A 25,584-nucleotide genomic window follows, 5' to 3' on the forward strand; every position below is an offset into this window, starting at 1 on the left:
GAGCGAAAAAGGTTCTTGATTTGCCAAAAAATTTATCATCTTTTGGTCAAACAGAAATTAAGCGTTTTAAGTTTAGAGTTACGTTATATATAATTATTTTTATGTATTATATATGTATATTATTAATGTGATGGATTAAATTAATTATTTTATATTAAAAAATTATATAACTAATTATATCAGCAAAGTATAAAAAAAATATAAAAATAATTAGACATAAAAATTTTACTAAGCCTAACCTTTTGCAGGAGAGATATACTTTTTACAGTCGAGAAATGCAATCGGCGTGCAGTCGTAGAGAAAAAAGTGAATTAATACGAAACCTATATGAAAAAAAAATTATTTTTATAACTTTTTTTTATTTATGTAGGTCTCTCTGAATATAAAATAATTTTTTTTTATTCATTCCGTACAGCTGACTACACGCCGACTGTATTTACCGACTGTATCTAGCAAATCCCTTTGCAGGAGGAGTAGGTTGAGCATAGTTCGCTTTTACGTTAAATGTAAAATTATCTTTTTGTTAATATTTACCTAAATTATTTATACTTGTAATTTTATTTACATAATTATAAATATTGACGTGTTAATTAGTGGAGTGGTAACTATTTTAAGATTTGAAATTCAAAACTTAAATTAAAAAAAAAAACAAATTGATAAAATAGAATCATCACGTACATATAATATTAATTTAATAAAATAAAAGTAATCAGAAAATGAACGGCGATAAATAAGGCGTACGTGAGCCAACCTCAACCGTCACACAAAAATTGTAACCGTCGACCCAAATAATATTTCACAAGTTTCCAGCCAATTAATCCAAAAGAAAGAGTAACCGAAATCCTTTCCACAAAGAAACCGATCCAACATGACAAAGAGATACTCAATCTTGCAGAAGAAACTCCAAGAACTTGAATCTGAACTCAACCGTGTCTACTCTCTCGCCGCCCAGACCCAGACCCCATGCCCCGATGCTGTGCTCGAAGACATCCACCAAAAGTTTGTGTTCGTCAGCAACCTCCTATCAGCCGAGCTAGCATCCGGCCCATCCAAGCCCCACCATTTGTACCACATTGCACGAAGACTCTCCGAACTCGAGCGCGCTTTCTTGGTCTGGGACGGACGTTTCAAAACCTCGGCGCTTAATTTCGACGATAATGCTTCCACGTGCTCTTGCAGTACCGAGTCATATCTCGACGACGATGGGGAGGCCTCCGACAACTTGGGCTCCCCTGTTTATTACGAAGACGACCCGGAAAGGTTTTCACAAGGTTTGCAGGAAGAGAAGGCGCTGGTGGAGTTTGGCGGAGGTCATGTGAACCATGATGATCTGTTGCAGGCGGAACTGCTCGATTGTTTAGTGGAGAAAGGGGCGAAGGAGGGTGTTGTTGGGGTCGACTTTATTGAGAAAGATGTGAAGGGAAAACAGAAGAAAGTTGGGATTAGTAGATTATGTGGGGCTATGGCTAGGGGGGTACTGGTGCTTGGTATGGTTTTGATGGGTTATGCGATGGGGAGGTTTTATGGTTGCTTTTATTACGTGGAACGGCCAGGATGTTTCCTCAGCCCTACTTAAGAAATTTATGACGACAATATTTCTTTGTTCTTTTCTTCTTTTAGTTCAAGATCATCCGAGTACTGTATATATGTACTTCGCAGATTATGTTTTGAACCAAAAACTAGGATCTTGTTTTGAAGCAATTTATTTCATAAAATAATTGCAATAGTTTGACATTTATAACAGTTTGCTGAGTTGCCCTGCATATCAAACGCTGCTCACTATCCTTTTCCCACTTTTTCGATTCAATATTTCACTCATAAGCAACTAGAAAAGTAAGCAAATATTCGTGATTGTCCTCTTTTCTTAAGTGCTTTGGAGTTTGGATATTCTCTTTTCTTTTATCGGGCCTGGGTCACTTTTGAAGAAAATGGCACCCATGAGAGATCATGTTATTATTTTTCGGATTTACTTTTGCAATCGATTACCTTTTGACAAGTTTAAAAAGGTAACAAGAGAACAGAACAAAAAGTGGCTTGCCCAATTAATTTATTCTTGTAAGTTTTTCGAATATAATGTTTAATCTAATTGTAAGATATAATACGGGGAAAATAATTTTGACAGAGTCACACAAACATGAAATGCGACAATAATATTGGGTGAATAATTAAGTTTACAGTGAATGATGATAATTAAAGAGCCTCAGAAACGAGCTCCAATCACGCCTTAAATTATTGCTAATCAGGAACAATCATCCCCACCAAAATTTGAAGCTTTTTACCTTCCAAAAACAAAAAAAAAAATGTGGCTTTTTGAATCTTGGGATTCCAAATTCGGTGGAGATCAACCTGGTTTTGTTTTGAAAACGATTGTTGTGCTGGAAAAATTACTTCTTTAATCCAATCATACAGCAGCATGTGCGCCCCCGTTGGCGCCGGGGGGGGGGGGGGGGGGGGGAGGTGCCTTTACCCCCTCACCAAGTCTCACTCAAATCATGGACTCACATGCTTTGCAGTGTCTGCACTTTTGATTCAAGAGTGCAATCGCACTAACAGATTCGCTTCGCAGTGACTCTGTAATTTCCCTCAACTGCGTGGTCATTTTCGTCAATTAAAATCTCAAATATGCGGCGAACCTTATTCACGACGCCCTATTCCATCACTCCAAATCGATCTTATGCTCCGAAATTCCAATTTTGCCGCTACCGACCACCGTTGCTTTCCACAAAATTGTCGTCTTCTTCTGCTTCTTCACCTTTCAACATCTTTATCAGATCATCAAAAGGCCACTCCACTCACCCCATAAACCCTTAAATGGTTCGTTTCTCTCTAGCTCACTCTGACCCATCGAGATACACCGTTTCAACTAAGCGAACAATGAGCCGACTTAGACGAATCGACCTCATCGAGCCTTGCTACTACCCTTCCCTCTTCGTCAGAGACACCTCAATTTTCTCGCCCAAGCCCCTAGCTTTCCCGTCATTTGTAGAGGAAGATCTCGATCTCAGCCTCGGTCTCGACCTACTAAACCTTTCCCCCCGCCCCAGCCCTCTTGAATTCTTCGACTCGGTCACCGATCTTGTCTGTGTGGATGAAACTCCGTCGCTTTCGTCTTATAGACGAATCCAGCGAGTCGACAGGCTTGTAGACGAGTCTTTTTACTTGCAGAGCCTGTGCGACCGAGTAGGCCTACTGGAGTCTCGTTTCGATCGGCTTCTCAACTCAAAGCTCCATGGCGGGGACCGGAAGTACACTTGGATAGCGGAGATCAATAGCCCAGAGAAGGACGGCCCGGATAGGAAGTACAAATGGACGGCGGAGATCAAAGAAGGGAAGAAGGAGGGAGGGGTCGAGAAAAAATATAAATGGAAGGCCGAGATCAATGAGAGAGGAGTGGAGAGCCGTCCGATCGCACGAACGTACTCGTTCAAAGCATCAGGTGGCGATGCAGGTGATAATAGCGGATCGAAGGAGGAGATGAAGAAGAAGAAGAAGAAGAAGAAGAAGGGGGAGTGTGACACGCGTGTGGTGGAGATCGAAGAGCCTGTAGATCACGGGGCTGTGGTTTTAAGACAGGTTTTAATTAAATTACACTTAAATTTTAATCCCCCGATTTATGCTCCAATTAATTTAAATTAATTTCTTATGCGTGTTTGTGCTTATCTAATCCATATAATGCTGGTCACTTGACTGCAAAGATGCTCCACCTGTAGCGTTGGTCTAAATTTGGAGCTAGTCACTGATTTTAATACCATGGGAGTTCTTTGATTTAACGCAGAATTTTAGAAGTTTTTACGAATAAATGGCTGGTATTTTCAGTAAATAACTGCAAAATGGCAACGTTTAGATGAGGTACAGCTACAAAATGGCTTTACGGAAATATGTACAATATGATTTTAGAAGAATGATCCGTTTCCTTCGTTTTTTTCTTTTTTTTGGTCAAAGCTGCATTCTGTGAAATTGTTTTTTGATAGGTAACTGCATTCTATAAATTCGTGTTCGTGTTTGACCTATGGTTGATGTTTTCGTTAAAACTTTTTTTTCTCAGTAAAACACAAATCCTGCCATACTCTGTACATCTTGTCGATGAATGGCTACAACCAAAAGTCGTCCTTTTTTGCTGTGATTTGTGAGTAGATGTTAAGGTGAAAATGTCTTTAATTTGTCGAAAAACTTGTATGTGTAGGTTGAAACCAGAAGAACATCATGTCAAATACAAGGAGAATACATTTACATGGTTCCTTTAAATGTGGTCAAGTTTGAGTTTGATTTTATTTTATTTATTTTTCATTCTCTTTCTTTTGGCTGAGTGGTGAAGTTTCAGTTGTCGCTTGCAACGTTTTGTGATTTTTAACCTCTTTTAGTCCTTTGATTATCTTTTCAATTCATTTTTTTGCTCCATCTAATTAAATTTTTCCTTCATGAATCATTTAATAACTGAGATCTTGTATTTGACTATATCTTTGAAGGCCTTTGCCAAGAGAGTTGGAGCTGGTGTAAGGAACAAAGGTAAGAAGAAGGAACTATCTCCTCAAGATGCAGCAATGATGATTCAGATGACCTTTAGAGCTTATCTGATCCGCAGATCACAGGCTCTTCGTAACCTTAGAGAACTGGCAGTTGCCAAGGCCAAGTTGAAGGAGATCAGAGCATTGTTCAATAATTTCTCCTACCGACGTCATGTAGCCCAGGATGCTGCAGAGCGACAGAGGTTCTCAGAAAAAATTATTGTCCTTCTCCTTACCGTTGATGCCATTGAGGTAACTTCATCTCACTTGATTTCTTTTCCATGTTGTGAATGTGATGTAGCTCTTAGTGAATTTTCATCAAATGCCAAAAGTTTGATCTGGCTAGTGTGGTTTATTTACTTCCCCATTCAACGGTTAATTTTGAGGGGATGTTATGAATAGTTTTCAATAATGATACTTGTAAAAAAAAATAAAGTTTTTCGAGAATGATACGTGCATGTTCTTGGCAAATTGTTCTTTCATATCATTCTTGGCAAATTGTTGTTTTGAAGATTGTTGCTGTCCATTATTATAAACCAATGGGAATCAAGATGTGTACTCAATAACTATTTTAGAAACTGCTTCAGTTTTAGAGAGTCTACATTTGGAGTTATGGTGAACTAAATACTAAAAAGGGTCCAGAAAGCTTTTGACATCCTATCAAATCACAAGAAACCTGATAGATGATTAAAAACTTTACAAGTTGCTTAGCAAAATTATGGACTGTAATACTTTTAGATTTTGTTGTATGAAAATCCCCATAATAATAGCAATCATGTAAACCTTATTAAACAGCATTGATTGATTTTTTCCATTAGGATGATTTCTTCCATCAAATTATCCAAGGTTGGTCCAAAAGAAGCACAGTTATGCTGGTTTGTTTTTATTTTCCGAAAGATCCTACTTGTAGTTCTAACGATAGAACGTACTGTTTTCAACCATCCCCTGATCTACCATATCACACCAAGAAATTGTTGATAGTTTTTAACTGCCAATTAGTTTTTAACACGACAGTTTACTCTGGCATTTCCTTGTTGTTAAGCTTTCATGTTTTTCATCTCTTCCAATTTTAGTGTCAAGAAATCAAACAGGACATATGGCCATTATTGGTTCTCCTAATGCGGATTGGATGCTGCATATTGTAACAGGGAGCTGACCTCATGGTGCGTGCTGCAAAGAGGTCAATGGTGCATGAGTTGGAAGCGATGCTAGATGTAGTGGACCCGCAGCCTCCTGGGAGATCACCGTCCATGAGGAGGACTTTCGACATGCCCGATGGTGTGATTCAGAAGGAAATTGCAGCAGGTGTAGCACAGGTTGTCCGGATGCTTAATCGTGAAGAGGAGAGTGCCAGCACCTTCGAGGCATGCCTTTAAGGACACGGTAACATGACAAATCACCGTTGTTATAGCATGTTACCGGGAAGATGCGACCTAGTTGAGAAGATTTTTGACTGTTTGGTTCTCTCATATGCATTGAATTGTGTAGTGCTTGAAATTCTCCCACTGCGTCTGAGAATTCAAATTACCCTCTGGCCCCTCTCCCACTGCATGAATTCAAATTCTGTCGCTGCTCTGTTAGTGTGTGTGTTCCCAGGAAGAACGAGCTAGAATAAAGTCTGTAATGTTTCAAACTGGAAAGTGCTAATTATTAATTTTCTCGACCTACGAAACCCTTCATCGCATCCACTTTCTAATTCGATAGAGAAAAAAATTGTATTTACAAGTATGTTGATCGATACACTTAAGATATCACTGATTAAAAAAAAAAATTATATTTTATAATTTAATTTTACGATTATAATGAATTTCATGCACCAACTATAAAAGCACTAGTAGTGGGTTCAATAAAGTTTGGTTAAAATTTGACTATAAAATTTACTTTTATAAATTTAGTTAGCTACTCAACAGATATATCATTATTCTATTAAATTTGACATTTTTATTTATTTTAATTTTAATTGTAATTTGAATATTTATTCGTTATCAAAAAATTATATATTAATTTTTTAATAGTCATGTTATTTAAACGGATAAAATTTTCAAACGGTTTTTTACAATTGTTATATTTTTTCAACTGATATATGATTGTATTAAAGTTTATGGTTGTATTAAAATTTATGGTTGTATTAAGTTGTAATGATCTCCCTCAAAATAGAGTGTAGATGTTAGGGATATACCCATCTAGGACAACAAATCGGTAAATGGACAAAAAGAAAGAGGTTTGAGTAGCAATATGATGATCTGATGCAACATGTAAGGTCAAAATGACCCTAACTTGTAATTTACAAAATGTGGACAGGTTCTAATTAAACAAAGAATAAATTGTGAGATTCTACAAATCAAGATTACTAGGTTGGGTAAATGATGTTTGGATGTTAACAGATTAAAAAGGAGTATCAATGTTAGCAAAACATTGATACTCCCTTTTCTAATACACTCAATGCTGGTTGTATCATATTCCCTTACAAGTACGAGTAAATAATAATTTGTAAAAATCAGATGGACTGTTGATCAACACTCATCAACTTGGAAATCTAAATTATTCACGCAAAACCAAGCAAGCACAATTTGTTGATCTGACTCAACCCTGTTGTCTGAACTATAGATGGTTACTACCGGAGCTCAACCTAACACCTAATCAAATCAACAAGTCCCAACATATAATAAGGAACAAAATACTACTGTGGTGCTTACACCTTACTTCATCTATATTGAATAGTATAAGAGAAAATGCAACCCGTTTGGCTATTTAGTCAAATGGTCCTATTCTAGTAGTTAGTTTATTTGGAGAACAGAAATGAAATTTTTTATGTTAAAATATTATTATGGCCAGCAGCTTGGACTCAATAAATTTTGCCAAGTGAAACTAATAAAGGTCCACTAATAAAGGCTAAAATTACTGTAATTTTATTAAGTCCACTACAACCATTTTTTATGCTTCATAGTCAAATATTGATCAAATTTTAACTTTTTTAAACCCACTACTAATACTCTTAAGGGTGTTCAAAAATAAATGTTCCAACTAAAGCTTATAACTTTTTATTAAATGGTCACACTGGGGACATGGCTATAAAGTGTTAAAATTTGATGGTTGATGGGTCTTGCTGAAACTACTATTATTACCATCGAAAAGCAATAAGCAATAAACTGTTGAAGCACTGTGGTGTTTAAAATGAGGCCTTCTCGGGCCTTTCCTGGTATCCCCACTTCCCAAACGGACTTCTTATGGGCTTTCTTTTTACAGTTATAGTCATCTTTGTAAATTCAGCTTCCTTTCGATTCAATATTACGTCGATTTAGATTAATAAGTTCATAACCCCAAAAAAAGAAAGATGCTCGTACAGAAAAGAACGTCAAAACAAAAAAACGCAAACGATTACTCCTAAGAGACAATTATAGTATTTATATAATTTTTAATGTCAAAAAAATAATGTATACAGATCTAGATTGTGGAAACTAGGGGTGCTATCTACATATGTGGGGGAGGGGGCACCCCTTCCTTGCACCCCACCCTCCCGACCATTTTAAGAATATTAATGCTCTACTGAGTTTAAAAATTATTTTTGAGTCTAAAAATATTTTGTTATTCAAATTATTATATAATTTAAATCGTAAATTAAATCATTTAAAAATTGATAACATAAAATTATGTTATCAATTTTTAAATTTATTAGACTTGTTCTATGAGATTGTATATGACATGAGTACCCTAGACTAACTTTATATAGAATTTTAAAATCATACAAAAGTCTTACTTGTGCCCCCGCATGGACGGTGCAGTATAGCATGCTCGCTCATGATAGGACGGGGTAACGAGCTGCCCACCCCTAGTGCAAACTATTTAATAAAAAAATTGAGAACCCACTATAATTTTTTTTTTTCTATTGTGAGTTTTGCTTTTTATCACAAGGTTTACACCAAATTTTTGCTTATTTTAAACTTGTATATAACATTATTTTTAGTAGACTACACAAGATCACGGGGATCATAAGGAATTATTCTACTACCATGCAACGTTATGCTGGCGGCAACTTATTTAGGGCTAGTTTGGTTGATGGAATGTACTAAGATCAATTCAGTTTAGTCTAATTTTAAATTGAGTCTAGTATCCAAATACACATCCTTACACACGAGACCTACATCATTTTTTAATTCAAAATTTTCTTACACGTTATACTCATAACTTTTTTCAACTTTCCATAAATAGTACTAAATTCATTTTAATTTTTTTTTTTTTTTTGATAACCTTGGGTGTCCGGGCCAGCTTACGCGCACCTCGACTAATCCCAAGGGGCTCTGAAGTTAACGACCAGGTAAATCCTCCAGTGGCCCCGAGGGGACTCGAACTAGTGACTATTGGGGAGCAAACCCAAGACCTGACCAATTGAGCTACCCCTCGGGGTTAAATTCATTTTAATATCCAAACACATTTAATTTATCTTCAATAGACCCCTCAAAACTCACTATACCATATCAACTCACTATCATTTATAAATAATTGAGTTCAGCTTAACATCTAAACGCAGTCTAAAACTCAGCTTTCCATCCGTGCTCTTCTCCTAATATATTTATTTGATACTTCATTTAGAAGGAAGAACTTCTAATATCTTAGCGTAAGAACCATAAATAAATATTATTATAAATATTATTATTATTATAATGTGCATTTGAATCTAAGTTAGGAGTCTGTATTACTTGGGAGATTATAACACGCCTCCAGTCCAGTCCAGGCTATACTTAATACTTGTGCCTTTTTCTCCCGGCAACTACTAATTTAATTATTTGTTGAACCATTCTTTTAGAACATTGTAGAACAAAACGTATACTATTTCACTCCAACATATCAATTACATACACCCACACGCATGGTCTAAAACTTTATTATTCTTACATTAATTTTAACTGGTTTCAAAGTCCAACTTATTCCGTGCTAAAATATACAATCTCCAATCCCAACTAATTACTTCTCTACAAATATTTTTTAAATAGAAATGCTAACATTATAATAAGATTATACAAAAATAAATTTATAAATTAATTTGATTTTATATGATACATTAGATCTATTTTATAATAAAAATAATTTTATAATATAATATACCACATCAAATTAAGTCACTTTATATATTTATTTTTATGAATAAAATATTTGTGATGACAAGCAATGATGTGTTTTTTATTTTTTAATACTAGTTGGGAAGATTCAAAATGTTGGTGTGGACAAGGAGGTAAATTATTGAAATATGGGCCGTCCCATCTTTATCGCTGGGCGTGACCACCCAGTATTATTATTATTATTATAACCATTTTTTTCAATTTTTATTTTTATATTTTTTAATTATTTTCTTAATTATTAAATAAAAAAATATACCAATACATTATATATTATTTTTTTAATCACCAAATTAAAAAAAATATTTTTTACCTAATAATACCGCTCAGACGGCAAGGGAGCATTTCCATTACTGAATATAGTAGATGTCAAGTCAAGCAGCAAGCTTAATGCTTTTTCCCTTTTCATTTTCGATTAAAAAAGAAGATGGAAAAGTGAGTGGTTGGGGATCAAGCATACAGCCTGAAAACATGTTAACTATTGAGCCAATTGAATAATTCTACCTCCACAACATTTGACATGGCAAATGTCAATGGTGTTAACAGCCTTTTGATTCAGTCATAACCACATTCAACCTCAATGATTAAATAAATACATAAAATAAAAAAGCCTTGAACCTACCGAATTTATAAGCTTCTTTAATCACGAGTTCATATTTAGCTTATGGTTTTGTTGAAACGAGGGGAACATAAACAGTTGGAAAAACAATAACAAAAGTAGTTTGTACACAGATATTAAAGTCTTTTCTTTTAAAAACAGTTTGAAATCAACTTTCAATCCAAACGGAATCTAAAAAACTCGTATAATATATGCATATTAAAACCGAAAACTTAATGAAAGTTGTGGGAAGAAACTTGTTATAAAACCCATTCACCTTTAGAGAGTCATAGGCTAATTGAGAAGGACTAGTAGATACATAAGATCTATATTAATTTTATTTATTAGCATATACATTTCTCCTTGACATTTTTAGGTGGACTCACCACCTCTTGTTGACAATTTGGCAATTCATGCTCATGATACAGTCATATGTCATTAATTTCGTGTCTGGTATGCCTTGTTATTGTTATGATAATTAAAATCGATTAAAAATATAATATGCGATACAAATTATTAAAAAAAAAAGTAATCTGACGTGTCAATTGATGCTGTCAATAATTTAAAGAGCGGTTTTAGGGCCACAAAAGATTTCACACCTTTTGTCTACCGAAATAGTGTAAATAATTTTTTTTTTTAAATTTTTGTTTCTATTTTTTTCAAACATTTTAAAACCCATTTAAACATTTAAAAAAATTCAAAATTATTAAAAAAACGTTTTCTTAATCGTTAAGTAAAATAAAATTTTAAAAAATAGTTTTAATTTTTTAAGTGGCTCTACTATTTCTCTAATTTAAATGCGGTTTTGATATTTTAAAAAAATAAAATTACTTTATTCTTTTATTATTTAATTCCAATTTTTGAAGGAGCCATGATGCACGTGAAATTTCAACTGCAACACCCGTGCAGTACTAGAAAAAAATAATAATTTTATTGTTTATCAGATTCAACAAAAAGTTTACACGAGAACCAGTAGGTGAGCGAGCAAGAAATGGAGCAGCCATAAATATTTAAAATAGCGCGTGGAGGAACCGACCCACTAGCTGCGAGTGACAATGGCAAGAGCTTTCTTAGTACCAAAACAGAAGAAAAAGGAGTGGTATTATTTTAGGGGCTTTCTTATATTTCAGTCGGCAAATATAGTTGATGTGCAGTCGACTATACGGAATGAATAAAAAATATTATAAAAAAATTATTTTATATTCAGGAAAATCTACATGAATAAAAAAAAATTATAAAAATAATTTTTTTTTCATGTAAGTCCCATATTAATTTATTTTTTTCTCCACGACTGCACGCCGACTGTATTTCCTGACTGTAAAAAGTATTTCTCTTATTTTAATTGTGCTGTAATATATAAGCCTAATAATAATAATAAACAAACTAAGTAGAGAAACGTTTGAAACAGTGTGTCAAAGAAACAACCTCTGCCCAAGGAAACAAAAAATACTAGAAACAAGGCAAACAGTTCTTATTTCTGACTTTGACTGAACGTTACGCCGTTAATGAAACGGAAGATTCTGTTGTGGGTTCCAAGAGATTACCGAATAATTTAATTAATTAATTACTTTGCTTAATTAGATTTGGAGATCCGTTAGTCAACGTCCGCAACAAAGTAAACATAGAAGTTTCCATCGCCAGCTCAGTTGTGGACCCCCACCAAATCCCGCACGTCTGCCCCCATAACTTTACTCTAAAGTAATTGGTTTTACCGCGTCAGTCCAACGTGTGCAAAACACGGTTGACACCGACATGTTATTCGTGTAATACTTTTTTACTGTATATCAGATTTATTAAATTTTTTTTTTTATAAAAGCGTGTAAGATTTTAAGGTCCCCTTTAAAATTTGGAGTAAATTTAATTTTTAACTAAATTTAATATTTAAATATTTAATTTTAAATTATTAAATTCATATTAATTTAAAATATCTTATAACTCACAATTTTATTCAATTCAATACTTATTTATATGTAAAATTTATAACATTTTTTAACTTTTTATAAATACATCTAAATTCATCTTAACATCTAAATACATTTTAAATAAATTTTACAAAATTCATAATATAATCTTAACTCACTATTATTTATAAAAAATCTAATTCATTTTAACATCAAAACTAGATTTAAGACCATAAATATAAAATTTTAATTAATAATTATTCATTTTTAGAATCCTATTCTAAATTTCTGCAGAGCAATCCATGTCTATGTTGGTTCCACCAAGTCTGGTCCTTCTCCACGTAATTCATTAACGGGTTACCATTTCTTGAAAGTAACTAATCAGAACGTAAAGTCATTAAAAATTAAAAAATTATAATTTATAATTTATAAATAAAATTATATTAATTTATGATAAAAAGAGGTATGGTGACTAATAATTTTTAGTATTTATATAAAAACGTAGGCTCATCGACGGCCACTCATTAAGCTCTATCCGGGAAAAAAGAAATGGTAGACGACGGAAAAGACCCACTTGTGTTGTTGAAAAGGACGATACAGTAGCACACGTCCAGCACCTTACGTGGCGGGCCCCTCCCCGTAACGTGGCCACGTCATCCCCGACACGATCACAGGTGTCCTTACGCGTTTTGGCCGATAGATTTCCATGGCCACGTCTCCTCCCCCTCCTCTTTCCAAGATCTGTTCGCGGGACCCTCTTCAGTTTGGCCGTTTTTATTATTATTAAAATAACAAATAAATAAGTAAATATTACGGGGAAGAAGATACCGATACCCCACGCGCGTTAAACCGAACGTGGTCAATGCTCGCCTCAAGAAGCGTGGGGCTACTTCCCAATCAAGCCAACCGCCAGTTTCTCAGAAAGCGCAGCTTCGTTCCTATATATACCAGAGCCTTTATTAAGGTTATATTTTCTTCGCTCTTTTCCAGTTTTCCTTCCTTCTGAATTGGGTTTGGCGTTGATTTTGAGCTTCATTTTCGTTTCTCTGAATCCCTTCCCATTCGCTCCTTCTTCTGGTGATTCTCCTCTCTTTTCTTGTTTTTCTACTCTCTGTCCTTTATCTGCCACTTTGCATCCCGAGAAAATTCTCGAGCAGGAAAGCAAAATTACAAAAACAAACGGGTGGAGTTTTTTTTGGTTAAACATTGGGCATTTCTTGTCTTGGTCAGTATTGTTTTTTCTATTGATATGGGCATTGTTTTCTGGAGGTTTTTGGAGCAGACAACTGCATTCTCCAATATTCCGTTCACGTCCTCGGATTCTTGATTGGAGCTTTTAAGTCGGGTAAGTTTGTGGTTCGTCTTCTTTTTCGTATTTCTTTAGCGATTCTTTTCAGTTTCGCACGCATTGCTGTATGAAATTGGATTTGTAAAAGCTAGCTTTTGAATCGAATGGGCGTCTGCGTTGGACCCTTTGAATGTTTCTATTTTTTTGTATGGTCAAAATCTTGTTGGTATTCGGATTCTATGCGATTCGAGTTTGAACTAGACCCAATTTCAGATATTCGGTGCTTCTGAATTGGTGCTTTTATACTGCTTTCCCTTTTTCTATTATAATCAATTTTATACGCGATAGCTTATGCGTTTTATTTTCTTTTTAAAGCTTTCGTTCCATTTGGAGTTCGCTTCTTTTCATTCTTTTGACATATACGCATACACGCGTATACATGTATATTCTTCTCCGGTCGACCTGTTGAATGATTGGTTAATTCAGTTTGTTCAGTTTTTCCAAACCACACCGCCGATATTGTCGACACTGATTCTAATTCTGCCTCTTGGCTGTTTTTGATTAAGTTGATGTGATATTTAACTTTGTTTTCTTCATCTTTGATTTTTCAGTTTACTTTATGGAAACCACTGTTCGTTAATGGACGTTACTATCACGTCCATTCAAGTTGAAAATAATAATAATAATAAATTTCTTTACACTATTCTAAGCCAAAGAAAAGCAGAGAGAGACAGCGAGACAGAGAAATAAATCCTTAGTCATGAATTTGACGTTGTACTTTTCCCTGGGGAAATATTGACCTTAAATCTTCTATTATTCTGTCATGCCATTAAAGTGACAATCAAGGTTGATCATAGCACATGGTTGGAAAAATAATATATTTTGAATAGTCGGAAAATTTGTGTCCTTTTTGGTGGTCAGTGTATATGGGGGATAGTAACAAAAGGCATAGTGATGTCCGAATTAAAAATACAAATAAAAAACTATTTTGGGGTCCATGGTGTTTTATATCATTGCAGGATCTTTAGCTGCTGGGTCCATATGCTTAATAATATTCCCATACTTGGTTGTAGGCCCATAACGTGTGGTTGGATATTGTATTGTTTCCTCTCTACTAAGTGGGGCGGAAGAACCTTTTATTATGCACAACCACCGAGCGCCCACACTTTGGTACCAAATATCGGTTCTATAATACCGGTTTCTCACTGTACACTTTACATTTTCCTTTGCATATATTCTTAGGGTTGGTTTGATTATACAAATTAGAACGTCTCATCTCATATAATTATTATAGTTTTTCTAAATTTCTATATAAAATATAATAAATAATTTAATTTTTTCAAATCTCAAAATAAAAATAATATTAAAAAATTATATTCTAACAATATTTTATTCAACTTTCGACTTTCATCTCATCTCATCCCATCTGTGTAACCAAACGAGACATCAATCATATGTTTGTAGTATCCACTTGGATTTTAGTTTTTATTTCTCTTGTACAGCTTTGGTTATAGATTTGTGTGTTCAACACAATCTTTCCTCCACACAGGGAGACATCCGTGTTCAAGTCAGCTTTGGTTGCTGCCTTTCTAATTTTCTTGTTTCATTTCCTTTTCCTTTTAGTTATAATCTTCTTTATGAAGTTATTAAGTACCTTCATCATTGACCTTGAGTTTCTGCAAATAGGCCCTGAAATAAATTCCAATCGGGACAATTCAAGTAATAAGTAGTACTTTAAAACTTATGATGTATTCTTTGGTTAAGTTTGTTCTGCTTTATTGTTCGACCAATCGTTTTAGCAAGGTTTCCATCCTAGCATACATTCTTTTTATAAGGATCATTATCAACACTACCATCATCATCTTAGTGATCAACTCAGATGTTTCCAACCCATTGATGGGGATATTTGGTGTCACGACTCACTATTCACAGTTTTCAGCTCTCTACAATCCTTAAGTTAATAGTTTTTTGCTCTGGATAACTTTTATACGTTGCTCAGTCATTGGGATGATATGGGAATCCAGTTGGGCTTGGATTTGGTTTTATCATGATGGTATGTAAATCTGTTAGATTTGAAGGAAAGTCGAAAACAAGTGCCACTATTTCTTTTTATGTTTATAACCAATTCTAGCAGCTGCCAAAACTCTTCTTCAAGTTTAACTGCTTTGAAAAACAGAGGAAATTTTTTTCATTTGTGTTGAGGCCGTTTCTGTGGAATTAACTTAGCTTAATTGAAGGAAGACTGAACAATAGAAGTGAGCGTAGAGTGTGAGAGGACCCGTAAAGGGGAAACATATGCTTTTTCTTCCTTTTTCACTTTATTAATTTCATTATGCATTTTAAGCATTATCACTAGACGTAAGCTTAAATCTTCTGATTTTTTTTCCCTTTCATTAATTCAAATTTTTACATAGATTGTTCTGGATGTTCACAAATTTTTCCAAAATTTTTTTGCATAGTGATGCTTTTGCCATTCTCATTTAAATTATCTTTGGGATCCTCGTGGCATGATTTTTGGACTTGGCAGCACCGGTTACTCTTAAATTCTTTCCTTTACTTATAATAATAAATAAAAAACCCTTTCCTTTTCCTGGTCCATCTCTTAACTTGATGATTTGATTTCTAGTATATGTTAGGTAAGGCGTCAATTTATATAATTTTATGTAGGTACAATTAATGCACTGTAGCATCAATGTCTATAAGCTGTTTATTTTCATGAATACCACAATTCTTAGCTGGTCTGTCATCACGTTATTTTTTCTGCTGATTTGGTCTTGATTCTAAGTCATTATTCTTTTACTCAACTCTCTCTCTCTCTCTCTCTCTCTCTCAGAGATATCAGTCTATTGCCTGAACATTTGATCGCTAGGAACATGATAAGGTACATGGAATTTACTCTGGTTTTATTTAAGCAATCTTCTGATGTTGCATACACATTGTTTTGAAGTTTATATGTTTTGTATGATAATTAGATTTCAGAAGCTCTGCATTTGATGGACTGCTTGCCTAGCGGTTGCGACAAGAAGGCATTGAAGAGGTGGTTTTTTATTGATAAGAGGGTTGGGTGAAGAATATATCTGAGACTTATCTGTTGCTTAGCGTCTCTGTAGATTACTCAGCTGTTACATTCGACATAGTTTTTGCATTATAAGTTGTGCTACAAATCTGGATCCGATGGACCTGAAGTCATCCCGTGCTGCTTCTGTTCTTACCGATCCTGGCCCCATAAATAAGTCAAGACTTTGCATGCATTCCAGTGTGCTGCCTTATTCACCTCCACGAGCAGCTTTCTCTCCAGGCCTTCTCCTGATAATCCCGAGGAAGAAGACCGGAATACTTGATGACTTCCGCACTAGCAGTTGGCTGGATGCCATGAAGTCTTCTTCTCCTCCACCTAAGATAGCAGCAACCAAGGATGAGTATTCATCAACTGAGGCTGATGTTGCGTACAATGCCTGGATGGTATTTTGCCCTTCCTAGGCTAATGTTCTCCTTTTTTTCTTTTATTGTATCACTTTCCAGATTTTCTGGTCGAGATATTTATGCAGTTCTCTGCACCTTTCTATTATAACTTCGCAGGCTAAGTATCCATCAGCACTTGAATCTTTTGAGCAGATTGCAAACCATGCAAAAGGAAAGAGAATAGCATTGTTTCTGGATTATGATGGGACACTTTCCCCAATTGTAGATAATCCTGACTGTGCATTCATGTCTGATGCTGTAAGATTTTATTTTATTTTTAAATATTTAACATGTGAAAATTTTCATTTTAAGGTTATGTCTTTCTTTCTTTCTCATCCCTCATTTGGTCATTTTCATGTTGTAACCTTTCTAGATGCGTGCTGCTGTAAAAAGGGTGGCAAAATACTTCCCGACGGCAATAATTAGTGGAAGAAGCCGTGACAAGGTAATTGGTTGGATTCTTTTTATATAGTTTATCTTGATTACATCTTCCTTATCATTTGTCTGTTTATTTACATTTTACATTCAGATGTCTTTAATGGTGGTCATTGATTTGACAATTGCTTGTCCTACACTTCTATTCATCCAGGTGTATGAGTTTGTAGGGCTAACAGAACTCTATTATGCGGGTAGTCATGGAATGGACATCATTGGCCCTGTTAGAGAAAATATATCTGATGATCATCCGAATTGTATTAGATCAATGGATGAGCAGGTAATGGCCTTATTAATTTCTTTATCTTACATCTTTCTTCTCTCCGATAGATATATGTATTGAGTTTTGTCCTATTGTGATTATAGGGCAAGGAAGTTAATTTGTTCCAGCCTGCTGGTGAATTTTTACCTATGATCAATGAGGTGCGCAAATGTCATCTCTACATTTGTATATGAGTGGTAGAAAGTTCAAGTTCCAATCTTTCACTCAATCATAGCTTTCTGACATTTTTTAAATGTTTGTGCAGGTTTTTGGATCCCTTGTTGAATGTACTAAAGATATTAGAGGAGCAAAAGTTGAGAATAATAAGTTCTGCATCTCTGTACATTACCGTAATGTAGATGAGAAGGTGTGGCTTTTTATTGAGCAGCCAAGCCTCGATATATTGTTCAATTTTATTGTTTTACTGATAAGAGGGAGGTCCTTTTTGTTTCACTTATTTACCCTTTTGTTTTTGGCACTTGATTTTAATTTTTATATCCAGAGTTGGACCGTAGTAGCCCAACGTGTCGATGATGTTCTAAAAGACTACCCACGTCTGCGTTTGACTCATGGTCGCAAGGTATTCATTAGACCAAAATATTGCCTGATCAATATGTTTATTTCTTACTGAAGATTCCGCTTATGCTATATTGACTTTTATTCCTCTAATCGTGTTCTATTTACCTCATCTCTAGGTTTTAGAGGTCCGTCCTGTGATCAATTGGGACAAGGGGAAAGCTGTCACGTTTTTACTTGAGTCACTTGGTTAGTTCTTTTTGTCTTTGGTTACAAGTTTAGTACTTTACATATTTTTAATTCTGTCCGTTCTATCCTATCCATGGAAAATGTTTTTAGGGTTGGGTCACTCTGATGATGTGCTCCCAATATATGTTGGAGATGACCAGACTGATGAAGATGCATTTAAGGTAATATCTAACTTACCATACAGTCAATTCTCTTGTGAGTTTTTGACTTATCTAACTAACTAAATTCACCTTTGCAATAGGTTCTAAGAGAGGGCAATCGGGGTTACGGCATTTTAGTCTCTTCTATACCCAAGGACAGCAGCAGTGCAGATTACTCGCTGAGGGACCCATCAGAGGTACAAATTTTCCTTTATCTGAAGTAATTTCTTTCTGGACTGTGTTTGAGGTCCGGGATGGTGGAACAAGATATATGAAGAACAAGATTATCTTTGGAATATTCTATATAAAGTTTGAATTCTGGGGAAACTGCCTCTTTCTTGTTTTTTTTTTTTGAATATCATGCAACTACTCCAGTTGGGTAAATGCATGTTCTTGTTCTTGTAATCAATATGGGTTAATGCATGATCTTGCAGCATTGATGCTGCTACTTTTATCACATTACCTCCTCCCTTTTCAGAAGAACATTTTGGTTTTGTTGTTGCTGCTTTCTTGACGGGGTGTTATATGCTATTGCAGGTCATGGAGTTTCTCTCGTCACTGGTAACATTGAAAAAATCAAGTGCTCTATAAATATTTTATAGGATGGCAAAGAAGATATTACTCTAACATACGCATACAGTAAAGACAGCCTACAACATGTTTTGAGCTTTCTAGAGTACATACGGAGAGGTTTTGGAGCATAGTTTTCATTTCGTCAGGGGACTTTATTTGGGTTTTCTTTCTAGTGTTGTTGTGCCTGCCATAGATGTTTCTGCTCAAAGCTTCTTGTCTTGAAAATTGTATATTCCTTGCTCTGATTATCTTCTTCCCGATACTGGCACTGAAGTTTTACCTTCAAATCATCATATACAAGTGTATCAATCATTCATTAGCCCCTCAGTTTTGGTCAGAGTACATCTCCTTTTGGCTTTTGGGGTTTGTATAATAGAAATAAATATTTTTAAGTCATTTGTTAATTCTTTTAATTTTAGATGTTTGTATGTCCATAAGAATATCGTTGTTATCAATTTCAAGCATACAATAATTAATGACAACACCCCTTTTGCTGTAGATTACGAAGTAATTATTGAGCAATCTCAAAATACGGATACGTAATAATTTTTATTTTATTAGATGATATCACATTTTTAAAAATTTGTAATCGGATAAGTAAGTTTAATAATAATATGATATTGGATGGTAAAATCCTCTCAATTCATCTTATTTCATCTCATCTCAATATCTAAATATTACAAATAAATATTTTTTAATTTCAAATATTTAATTGTTTTATTTAATCATTACAATTCTTTTAAACAAAATATAAAAAATAATTTAATTTTTTCAAATTTTAAAATAAAAATAACATTTTAATAATATTTTAATTTTATAATATTTTTATTTAACATTTTCTCTATCCTTTTTCGAAACTCTATAAAATATATTAACTTAAATAATTTTACTATTATTTACAAATCATTTTATTATTAAATCATAAACAATCTTATCTCATTTCACTATACAAACAATGCCTTATAAGAATAGCGAGAGATATTTACGAGTTTGGTTTAAATGATTACTTTTGTGTATTTTTTACACATTTTGTTTATAAAATTAATTAAAATAATTATTTTATATTAAAAAAATATGCAGTCAATTATATTAATATATTGTACAAATGAGTACATAAAAGTAATTGTTACATAATATTTGTAAAACAAATATAAACAGACTCGGGCAAACAAATGCAACCCGGCTGTTTGCCTGAGTCTGTTATTTACAAATCATTTTATTATTTAAATCATAAACAATCTTATTTCATTTCATTATACAAATAAGGCCTTATAAGAAGAGCGAGAGATATTTACGAGTTTGGTTATATATGATTACTTTTGTGTATTTTTTACACATTTTGTTAATAAAATTAATTAAAATAATTATTTTATATTAAAAAAATATGCAGTCAATTATATTAATATATTGTACAAATGAGTACATAAAAGTAATTGTCACATAATATTTGTAAAACAAATATAAACAGACTCGGGCAAACAAAAGCAACCCGGCCCAACCCAATTGGCAAATAAAAGAACCCTAGATGCACTCCTTAAACCTCTGGTGGTTTTGTCGGGAGAGGCTGAAACGGCCGACTCCTCGTATTCGTAAGCAAGATCATAGATGGAGATAAGTTTGGGAAGGCTTGCTTTTGATTTAGATTTTCATCCCTCGTCGGAACTCGTTTCCGCCGGACTCATCAGCGGTGACCTTCACCTCTACCGTTACGGTGCTAATGCCTTGCCTCAAAGGCTTTTGGAAGTTCGCGCGCACACCGAGTCTTGCAGGGCTGTTAGATTCATCGACGGCGGGCGTGGTATAAGTTTTTTTTTTTTTTTTCTCATTTTTCTTTCACGTGTCTGTTTCTTTTCTATACATGTATGTGTATGTATGTAAAGGGGGCTTTTTGGGTGCGTGTTAGCAATTGCGACGTGCTCTCCGGACCGGTCAATTCTCGCTACGGATGTGGAGACTGGATCACCGATTGCTCGTCTTGAAGATGCCCATGGGTCGGTATTATATTGCCTGTTTTGTTATTCGACACTTTTCTCTTGTCAATAATGATCTCCTTATGTTTTGTACCATATGTAACGATGTATTTGTGGGTGTTATTGTTATGTGACAGTGATGCAATCAATAGACTGATAAACATAAGCGAGACAACCATTGCATCGGGTGATGATGAAGGGTGCATAAAGGTGTGGGATACCAGACAGCGTTCTTGCTGCAACTCCTTTGATGCTCATCACGATTACGTTTCTGATATGACTTTTGCTTCTGACGCCTCTAAACTCTTGTCGACAAGGTACCTCAATCACTCTCCTCTATCTTTTCAATCTCCTTCTTCTGTTCTTTTTTTCCCCTTGCCAACAATATCCTTGTGCAATACTGCATGAGTTCCTCATTGCCCATTGGAGTATTGGAGCAGTTAATACCTTTTAAACATTATTCTCTTCACTTATATATATATATATATATATATATATATATATATATATATATATATATATATATAATTATTTGCTCTTTTGGATTGTGTAGTGGAGATGGGACTCTGTCTGTTTGCAGTCTTCGAAGAAATAAAGTAAGTTTTCCTTTGTTATTTCGGTCCCCTTATTTTAAGAAATGCTTGATAACACCCAATTTTAAGTTTTTCAATGCCTAATGTTTTATTTATTTTCTTATAATTTTTTTTATTTAATCTGGATAATTCTACAGGTTCAAGCCCAGTCTGAGTTTTCTGAAGAAGAGTTACTCTCTGTTGTTATCATGAAGGTAACATTTTCTTCTATCATTGAAGTTCTTTATTCTTCTGATTCTTATATTTGCATCAAGGATATGGTTCTATATGCCAGCTTATACAAAATAGTCTATATTTTTTCCTCCTTGGATGTTTGATCGATATTATCTTGTTTGACAATGGTGTAATTAACTCCTTATGGCCTTAGTTTTCCAAGGGAAATGCTTCTCATGCTCCCTATAAGTTTACCAAAGAAGTCACAGTGGACATGACTATGGATGGACACAGGTTGAACCAATCCTTGTTAATACCTCCAGGGGCGAATGATCTCTCTGTTTTTTTTTTTTTCTAAAATGATTTTTGGTAAGTACGTATAATTGAAAAGAATTGCATACAAAAGCTGAATTGAAAGAGAGAATAAGCGTATGACATTCATCAGATATTAATTCCATACCACTTGCTCTTTCTTCATTTTCCACCACCAATCCTTTGGCTTGTGGGGCCCTCCACAAGTCTGTTCTTAAGTAAAAGAGAGGAGGAAAGTAAATATTTTAGAAACTGAATGACTTGGAAAGGAAACAATGAGTCAGATGATTTTAGTCGGAGATTCAAAGGAAAAAATTATTTGATGCCTGGCTATGCTAAATCATACGCCTGGTAGATAGTTTGATACATTTGGCTTCATTAAAATTGATTTATCTTAATTTTCTTTTATGATGGTTAGAATGGTCGGAAAGTCATATGTGGGTCGCAAGCTGGAACTCTGTTACTGTATTCATGGGGGTGTTTCAAGGATTGCAGGTACATTATTTTGAAGATATTTGATCAATGGAAGAGTACCACAATCTGTTAGATATAGGAAAAATCACTCTCAACTATTCACTAATTCTTTTTTGTTGGGTTACTCTGATTTGCAGTGATCGCTTTATTGATCTCTCTCCAAACTCTATAGATGCATTGGTGAAGGTGAGCGTGTGCCACAACTAATTGTAGCATCAGTTTGCTTTCCAGTTATCGAGCTAAACTAAGTACTTAAACTCATTTTGTTAGCTTGATGAAGATAGGATCATTACTGGATCTGAGAATGGACTCATCAGGTGAGAAGTTATGTAGTAGTATGGGTGGAAATATCACATCTACCTGTTTTTTATAGTTACAATTCAATGCATTTATGCTTTCTGTATTGCTTACATTCTTATCATTTTCGTTTAGCCTGGTGGGCATATTACCAAACAGAATTATTCAGCCAATTGCAGAGCACTCAGAATATCCTGTGGAGCGGCTTGGTAATACATACTTTTTTCTCTTGAGAGATTGGTTTTGGTGATATATGCTACAGTTTCTTTAGCCAATACTGAGGTTTCACCTAATAGTTCATGGTAGTGATCCCACCAATAGTGACCATCATTCTGTTGCTCACAATTTCATTGTGGTCCATCTATTTCCTATGAAGTGTAAGTTTTGTTGGTGATACTGAGGTAAATTGGTGATTCTTTCGCCACTACGGGTCATATTCTTTTGTGAAAGTTGTAATTGATGTCATCTGCATCCTCTTGTTAAGCTTGGCTACCATCATGCTGGACTGATGGCCACTGATCAACATACAACATTTTTTGACCAATGGTTTTGCTTGGTCTTGTAGCTTTTTCGCACGATAGAAAGTTTCTTGGCAGCATAGCACACGATCAGATGTTGAAGGTGTGGAACTCTCTCTTTTTCTCTCTTAAATGCAATTATGTGGTGTAAGACATGTCGTGAAATTTGGTAAATACAATTATGGTAGATGCTTCAGACGACGAGGAAAAATGGATTAACTCCACCAGATATTTCATGTTTGGAAACTCGTATCATGTTTGATTCATGTGTCTAGTTTTTAAATTATTTGAGTGCGGTGGATGAATGGGTTTGCATCTGCCCTCATAGTTTAATGTGTTACGAACTTTGTTGTTTTTGTATTTATTCTGGATCACAATAAAGTTGATGACAAATTATCTGTACCATATTTTATTGCATGCTTGCAGCTGTTAACATATATGGGGATATATTTTAATGATTTTACAGTATCTCTTTTGTAATATGAACCATCACCTCAACTCCATATTTACTTCACGCAGCTGTGGGATTTGGATGATATATTGCAAACTTCTGGAAAAACTCCAACAAGTGAGGTTGCTGAGAAAGATAGTGATAGCGATGAGATGGATGTGGAAACCAGTCCTCCAAAAAACAAAGGTATATCTCCTGATTACATGCAAAATCTGATGTGGCACATCTATTGAACGCTTGTTTAGATGATCCTTAGGTGAAATTACTTAAATGAGACTAAGCCATGTTTAAATGACTATTTAGAGGTGTGGGGCTGGGCAGCAGTTTAAAGATTCATTGTTTACCAACTTACCATGTGCATATACATCTGTCACGGCTTTAGAAGCAATATGTTACTACAGTTGTTCACTGAGCATTAGCAATTGGTTGTGCGATAGTAATTATAAGCAACGTATGTGCTATAATTTGGATTTCCGGTTATCGTGTTTTTTTATTGCATTGACTTATAAAAAAAAAAAAAAAAGTTTTTTTATTGCATCTGAGCAGTATTTAACTTTTTCTTAACTTGTTTCAAGAACAACTTTAACTGTTGCTGATGATCAATAATCAATCAAGCTTGTCATCATTTCTTAATTGTAATTGCTTGTCTTTCTTTAAATCACACACACACACACACACACACACACACACACACACATATATATATTTTGGGTGGGTTTTTGCATTCACCGCTTGGAAGGAATATCTGGGATCAAACTATTTATTAATAGGATCTCCCAGTGGTTCTGTCCCAAGCACGATGTGTTTTATGAGAGGCCATCCATCTATATGTGTAGTAGCTTATTTAAGGTTTCAATCTTTCAGGTACCAAGAGAAAAGGCGCAAGCATAGGAAACGAGTTAAGCAGTTCAAACAGTTTTTTTGCTGATTTGTAGGTGGATGATGCCATACATCTTTTCTGATTCATCGCAAAGTTGGACTAAAAGTTTGTTTCCAATAGATTTCTTTCTGAATCCTATCATGTGGCCTGCCTTACTATCCTGATGGCAGTGCAGTATTTATTTTTGGTGCATATATTTTTTTTTATTAAATGACATCATCTTGGCCAAAGGCGCTGTGCTTGATAGTAAGAATTTGGGGATGAGGGAAAACTTAGTTTGATCTCTATTCTACAATGCATTAGGATCTTTCTTATGACTCGATGTACCATATTTTTTAGAAGCATTACACTTACTTGAGATTTGAGTGATGGTGGATGGCTGCACGGGATCAAGCCAAGCCTTTTTCTTGAAGCGAAAAGGGGGATGGAACTTAAGAAACCAAAAATAATTGTGAGTAGATGCAGAGGCTGGGTACACATGTAGTTAATTGGCTTGAGTTGTGAGGTTTTTGGGTTTCCACTTGGCTACCTCTTTAATCTACCCTTTCGAAAGTGGCAAGGGAAGGAGTGTTCTGATTTTAATGCCGCGGCCATATTCTTTGTGTATGCAGACAATGAGATTGTCTTCTTCTTATGTGTTGTCTTTTCCATCCAGGAACCATGTTTTGTGGTCCTAATCAATCAAGTCTCTATATATCATTCATTATACCTGTAAAGTCATACTATCCATCTAGTAGTGATCATCGTCGTCTCCCACGTGAATACCAAACAAAGCAGTTTGAGGGATGGTTTAAGTCGGACCAAAAGTTTGAACAATTTGGGTAATAAAAGTCCCAATTCTTGAATCTAAGCATAACTTTTAATTGGGTGTGCCTAAATTTATGGTTGTCTTC

General features: G+C 34.7%; 3 protein-coding genes across 5 annotated transcripts; all 3 read left to right on the forward strand.

The window, feature by feature from the left end:
* Positions 1-2,485: 2,485 nt before the first annotated feature.
* Positions 2,486-6,177, forward strand: LOC122303127 (BAG family molecular chaperone regulator 7-like). Its single transcript, XM_043114740.1, has 3 exons — positions 2,486-3,573; positions 4,467-4,757; positions 5,654-6,177. Exons 1-3 carry the CDS (start codon positions 2,812-2,814, stop codon positions 5,879-5,881), a joined length of 1,281 nt encoding a protein of 426 aa, XP_042970674.1. The 5' UTR covers positions 2,486-2,811; the 3' UTR covers positions 5,882-6,177.
* A 6,861-nt stretch (positions 6,178-13,038) lies between these two features.
* On the forward strand, positions 13,039-19,456 carry LOC122303128 (trehalose-phosphate phosphatase A). Of its 3 annotated transcripts, XM_043114743.1 has the most exons (15): positions 13,039-13,195; positions 13,388-13,463; positions 14,480-14,576; positions 16,240-16,287; positions 16,379-16,868; positions 16,986-17,126; positions 17,242-17,313; positions 17,458-17,583; positions 17,670-17,726; positions 17,831-17,932; positions 18,068-18,145; positions 18,261-18,330; positions 18,421-18,491; positions 18,572-18,667; positions 19,008-19,456. In XM_043114743.1, the coding sequence occupies exons 5-15, from the start codon at positions 16,581-16,583 to the stop codon at positions 19,059-19,061; spliced, it is 1,155 nt and encodes a 384-aa protein (XP_042970677.1). In that variant the 5' UTR covers positions 13,039-13,195; positions 13,388-13,463; positions 14,480-14,576; positions 16,240-16,287; positions 16,379-16,580; the 3' UTR covers positions 19,062-19,456. The 3 variants fall into 3 exon arrangements, with proteins under 3 accessions (XP_042970677.1, XP_042970675.1, XP_042970676.1); XM_043114741.1 differs by lacking the exon at positions 14,480-14,576; XM_043114742.1 differs by lacking the exon at positions 14,480-14,576 and having other exon boundaries at positions 13,085-13,195; positions 13,401-13,463.
* Positions 19,457-20,576: 1,120 nt separating this feature from the next.
* LOC122303129 (WD repeat-containing protein 55) lies at positions 20,577-25,005 on the forward strand. The gene is made up of 12 exons (XM_043114745.1): positions 20,577-20,841; positions 20,947-21,034; positions 21,151-21,330; positions 21,567-21,609; positions 21,744-21,800; positions 22,490-22,566; positions 22,683-22,731; positions 22,816-22,862; positions 22,978-23,051; positions 23,408-23,463; positions 23,880-23,997; positions 24,676-25,005. Exons 1-12 carry the CDS (start codon positions 20,649-20,651, stop codon positions 24,744-24,746), a joined length of 1,053 nt encoding a protein of 350 aa, XP_042970679.1. The 5' UTR covers positions 20,577-20,648; the 3' UTR covers positions 24,747-25,005.
* The last annotated feature ends 579 nt before the right edge of the window (positions 25,006-25,584 follow it).

The sequence above is a fragment of the Carya illinoinensis genome, chromosome 3 (assembly GCF_018687715.1).
Source record: "Carya illinoinensis cultivar Pawnee chromosome 3, C.illinoinensisPawnee_v1, whole genome shotgun sequence".
Taxonomy (NCBI): domain Eukaryota; kingdom Viridiplantae; phylum Streptophyta; class Magnoliopsida; order Fagales; family Juglandaceae; genus Carya; species Carya illinoinensis.

What these genes read in the sequence shown, in the direction of transcription:
- LOC122303127 (XM_043114740.1), top strand. Translation starts at nt 2,812, where the DNA reads ATGGTTCGTTTCTCTCTAGCTCACTCTGACCCATCGAGATACACCGTT. An exon ending in GGGCTGTGGTTTTAAGACAG is followed by an intron (nt 3,574 to 4,466) that starts GTTTTAATTAAA and finishes ATATCTTTGAAG; the next exon opens with GCCTTTGCCAAGAGAGTTGG. An exon ending in TTACCGTTGATGCCATTGAG is followed by an intron (nt 4,758 to 5,653) that starts GTAACTTCATCT and finishes ATATTGTAACAG; the next exon opens with GGAGCTGACCTCATGGTGCG.
- LOC122303128 (XM_043114743.1), top strand. Translation starts at nt 16,581, where the DNA reads ATGGACCTGAAGTCATCCCGTGCTGCTTCTGTTCTTACCGATCCTGGC. An exon ending in GTTTTTACTTGAGTCACTTG is followed by an intron (nt 18,331 to 18,420) that starts GTTAGTTCTTTT and finishes AAATGTTTTTAG; the next exon opens with GGTTGGGTCACTCTGATGAT. An exon ending in CTGATGAAGATGCATTTAAG is followed by an intron (nt 18,492 to 18,571) that starts GTAATATCTAAC and finishes CCTTTGCAATAG; the next exon opens with GTTCTAAGAGAGGGCAATCG.
- LOC122303129 (XM_043114745.1), top strand. Translation starts at nt 20,649, where the DNA reads ATGGAGATAAGTTTGGGAAGGCTTGCTTTTGATTTAGATTTTCATCCC. An exon ending in GGGTGTTTCAAGGATTGCAG is followed by an intron (nt 22,567 to 22,682) that starts GTACATTATTTT and finishes TCTGATTTGCAG; the next exon opens with TGATCGCTTTATTGATCTCT. An exon ending in ATATCCTGTGGAGCGGCTTG is followed by an intron (nt 23,052 to 23,407) that starts GTAATACATACT and finishes TTGGTCTTGTAG; the next exon opens with CTTTTTCGCACGATAGAAAG.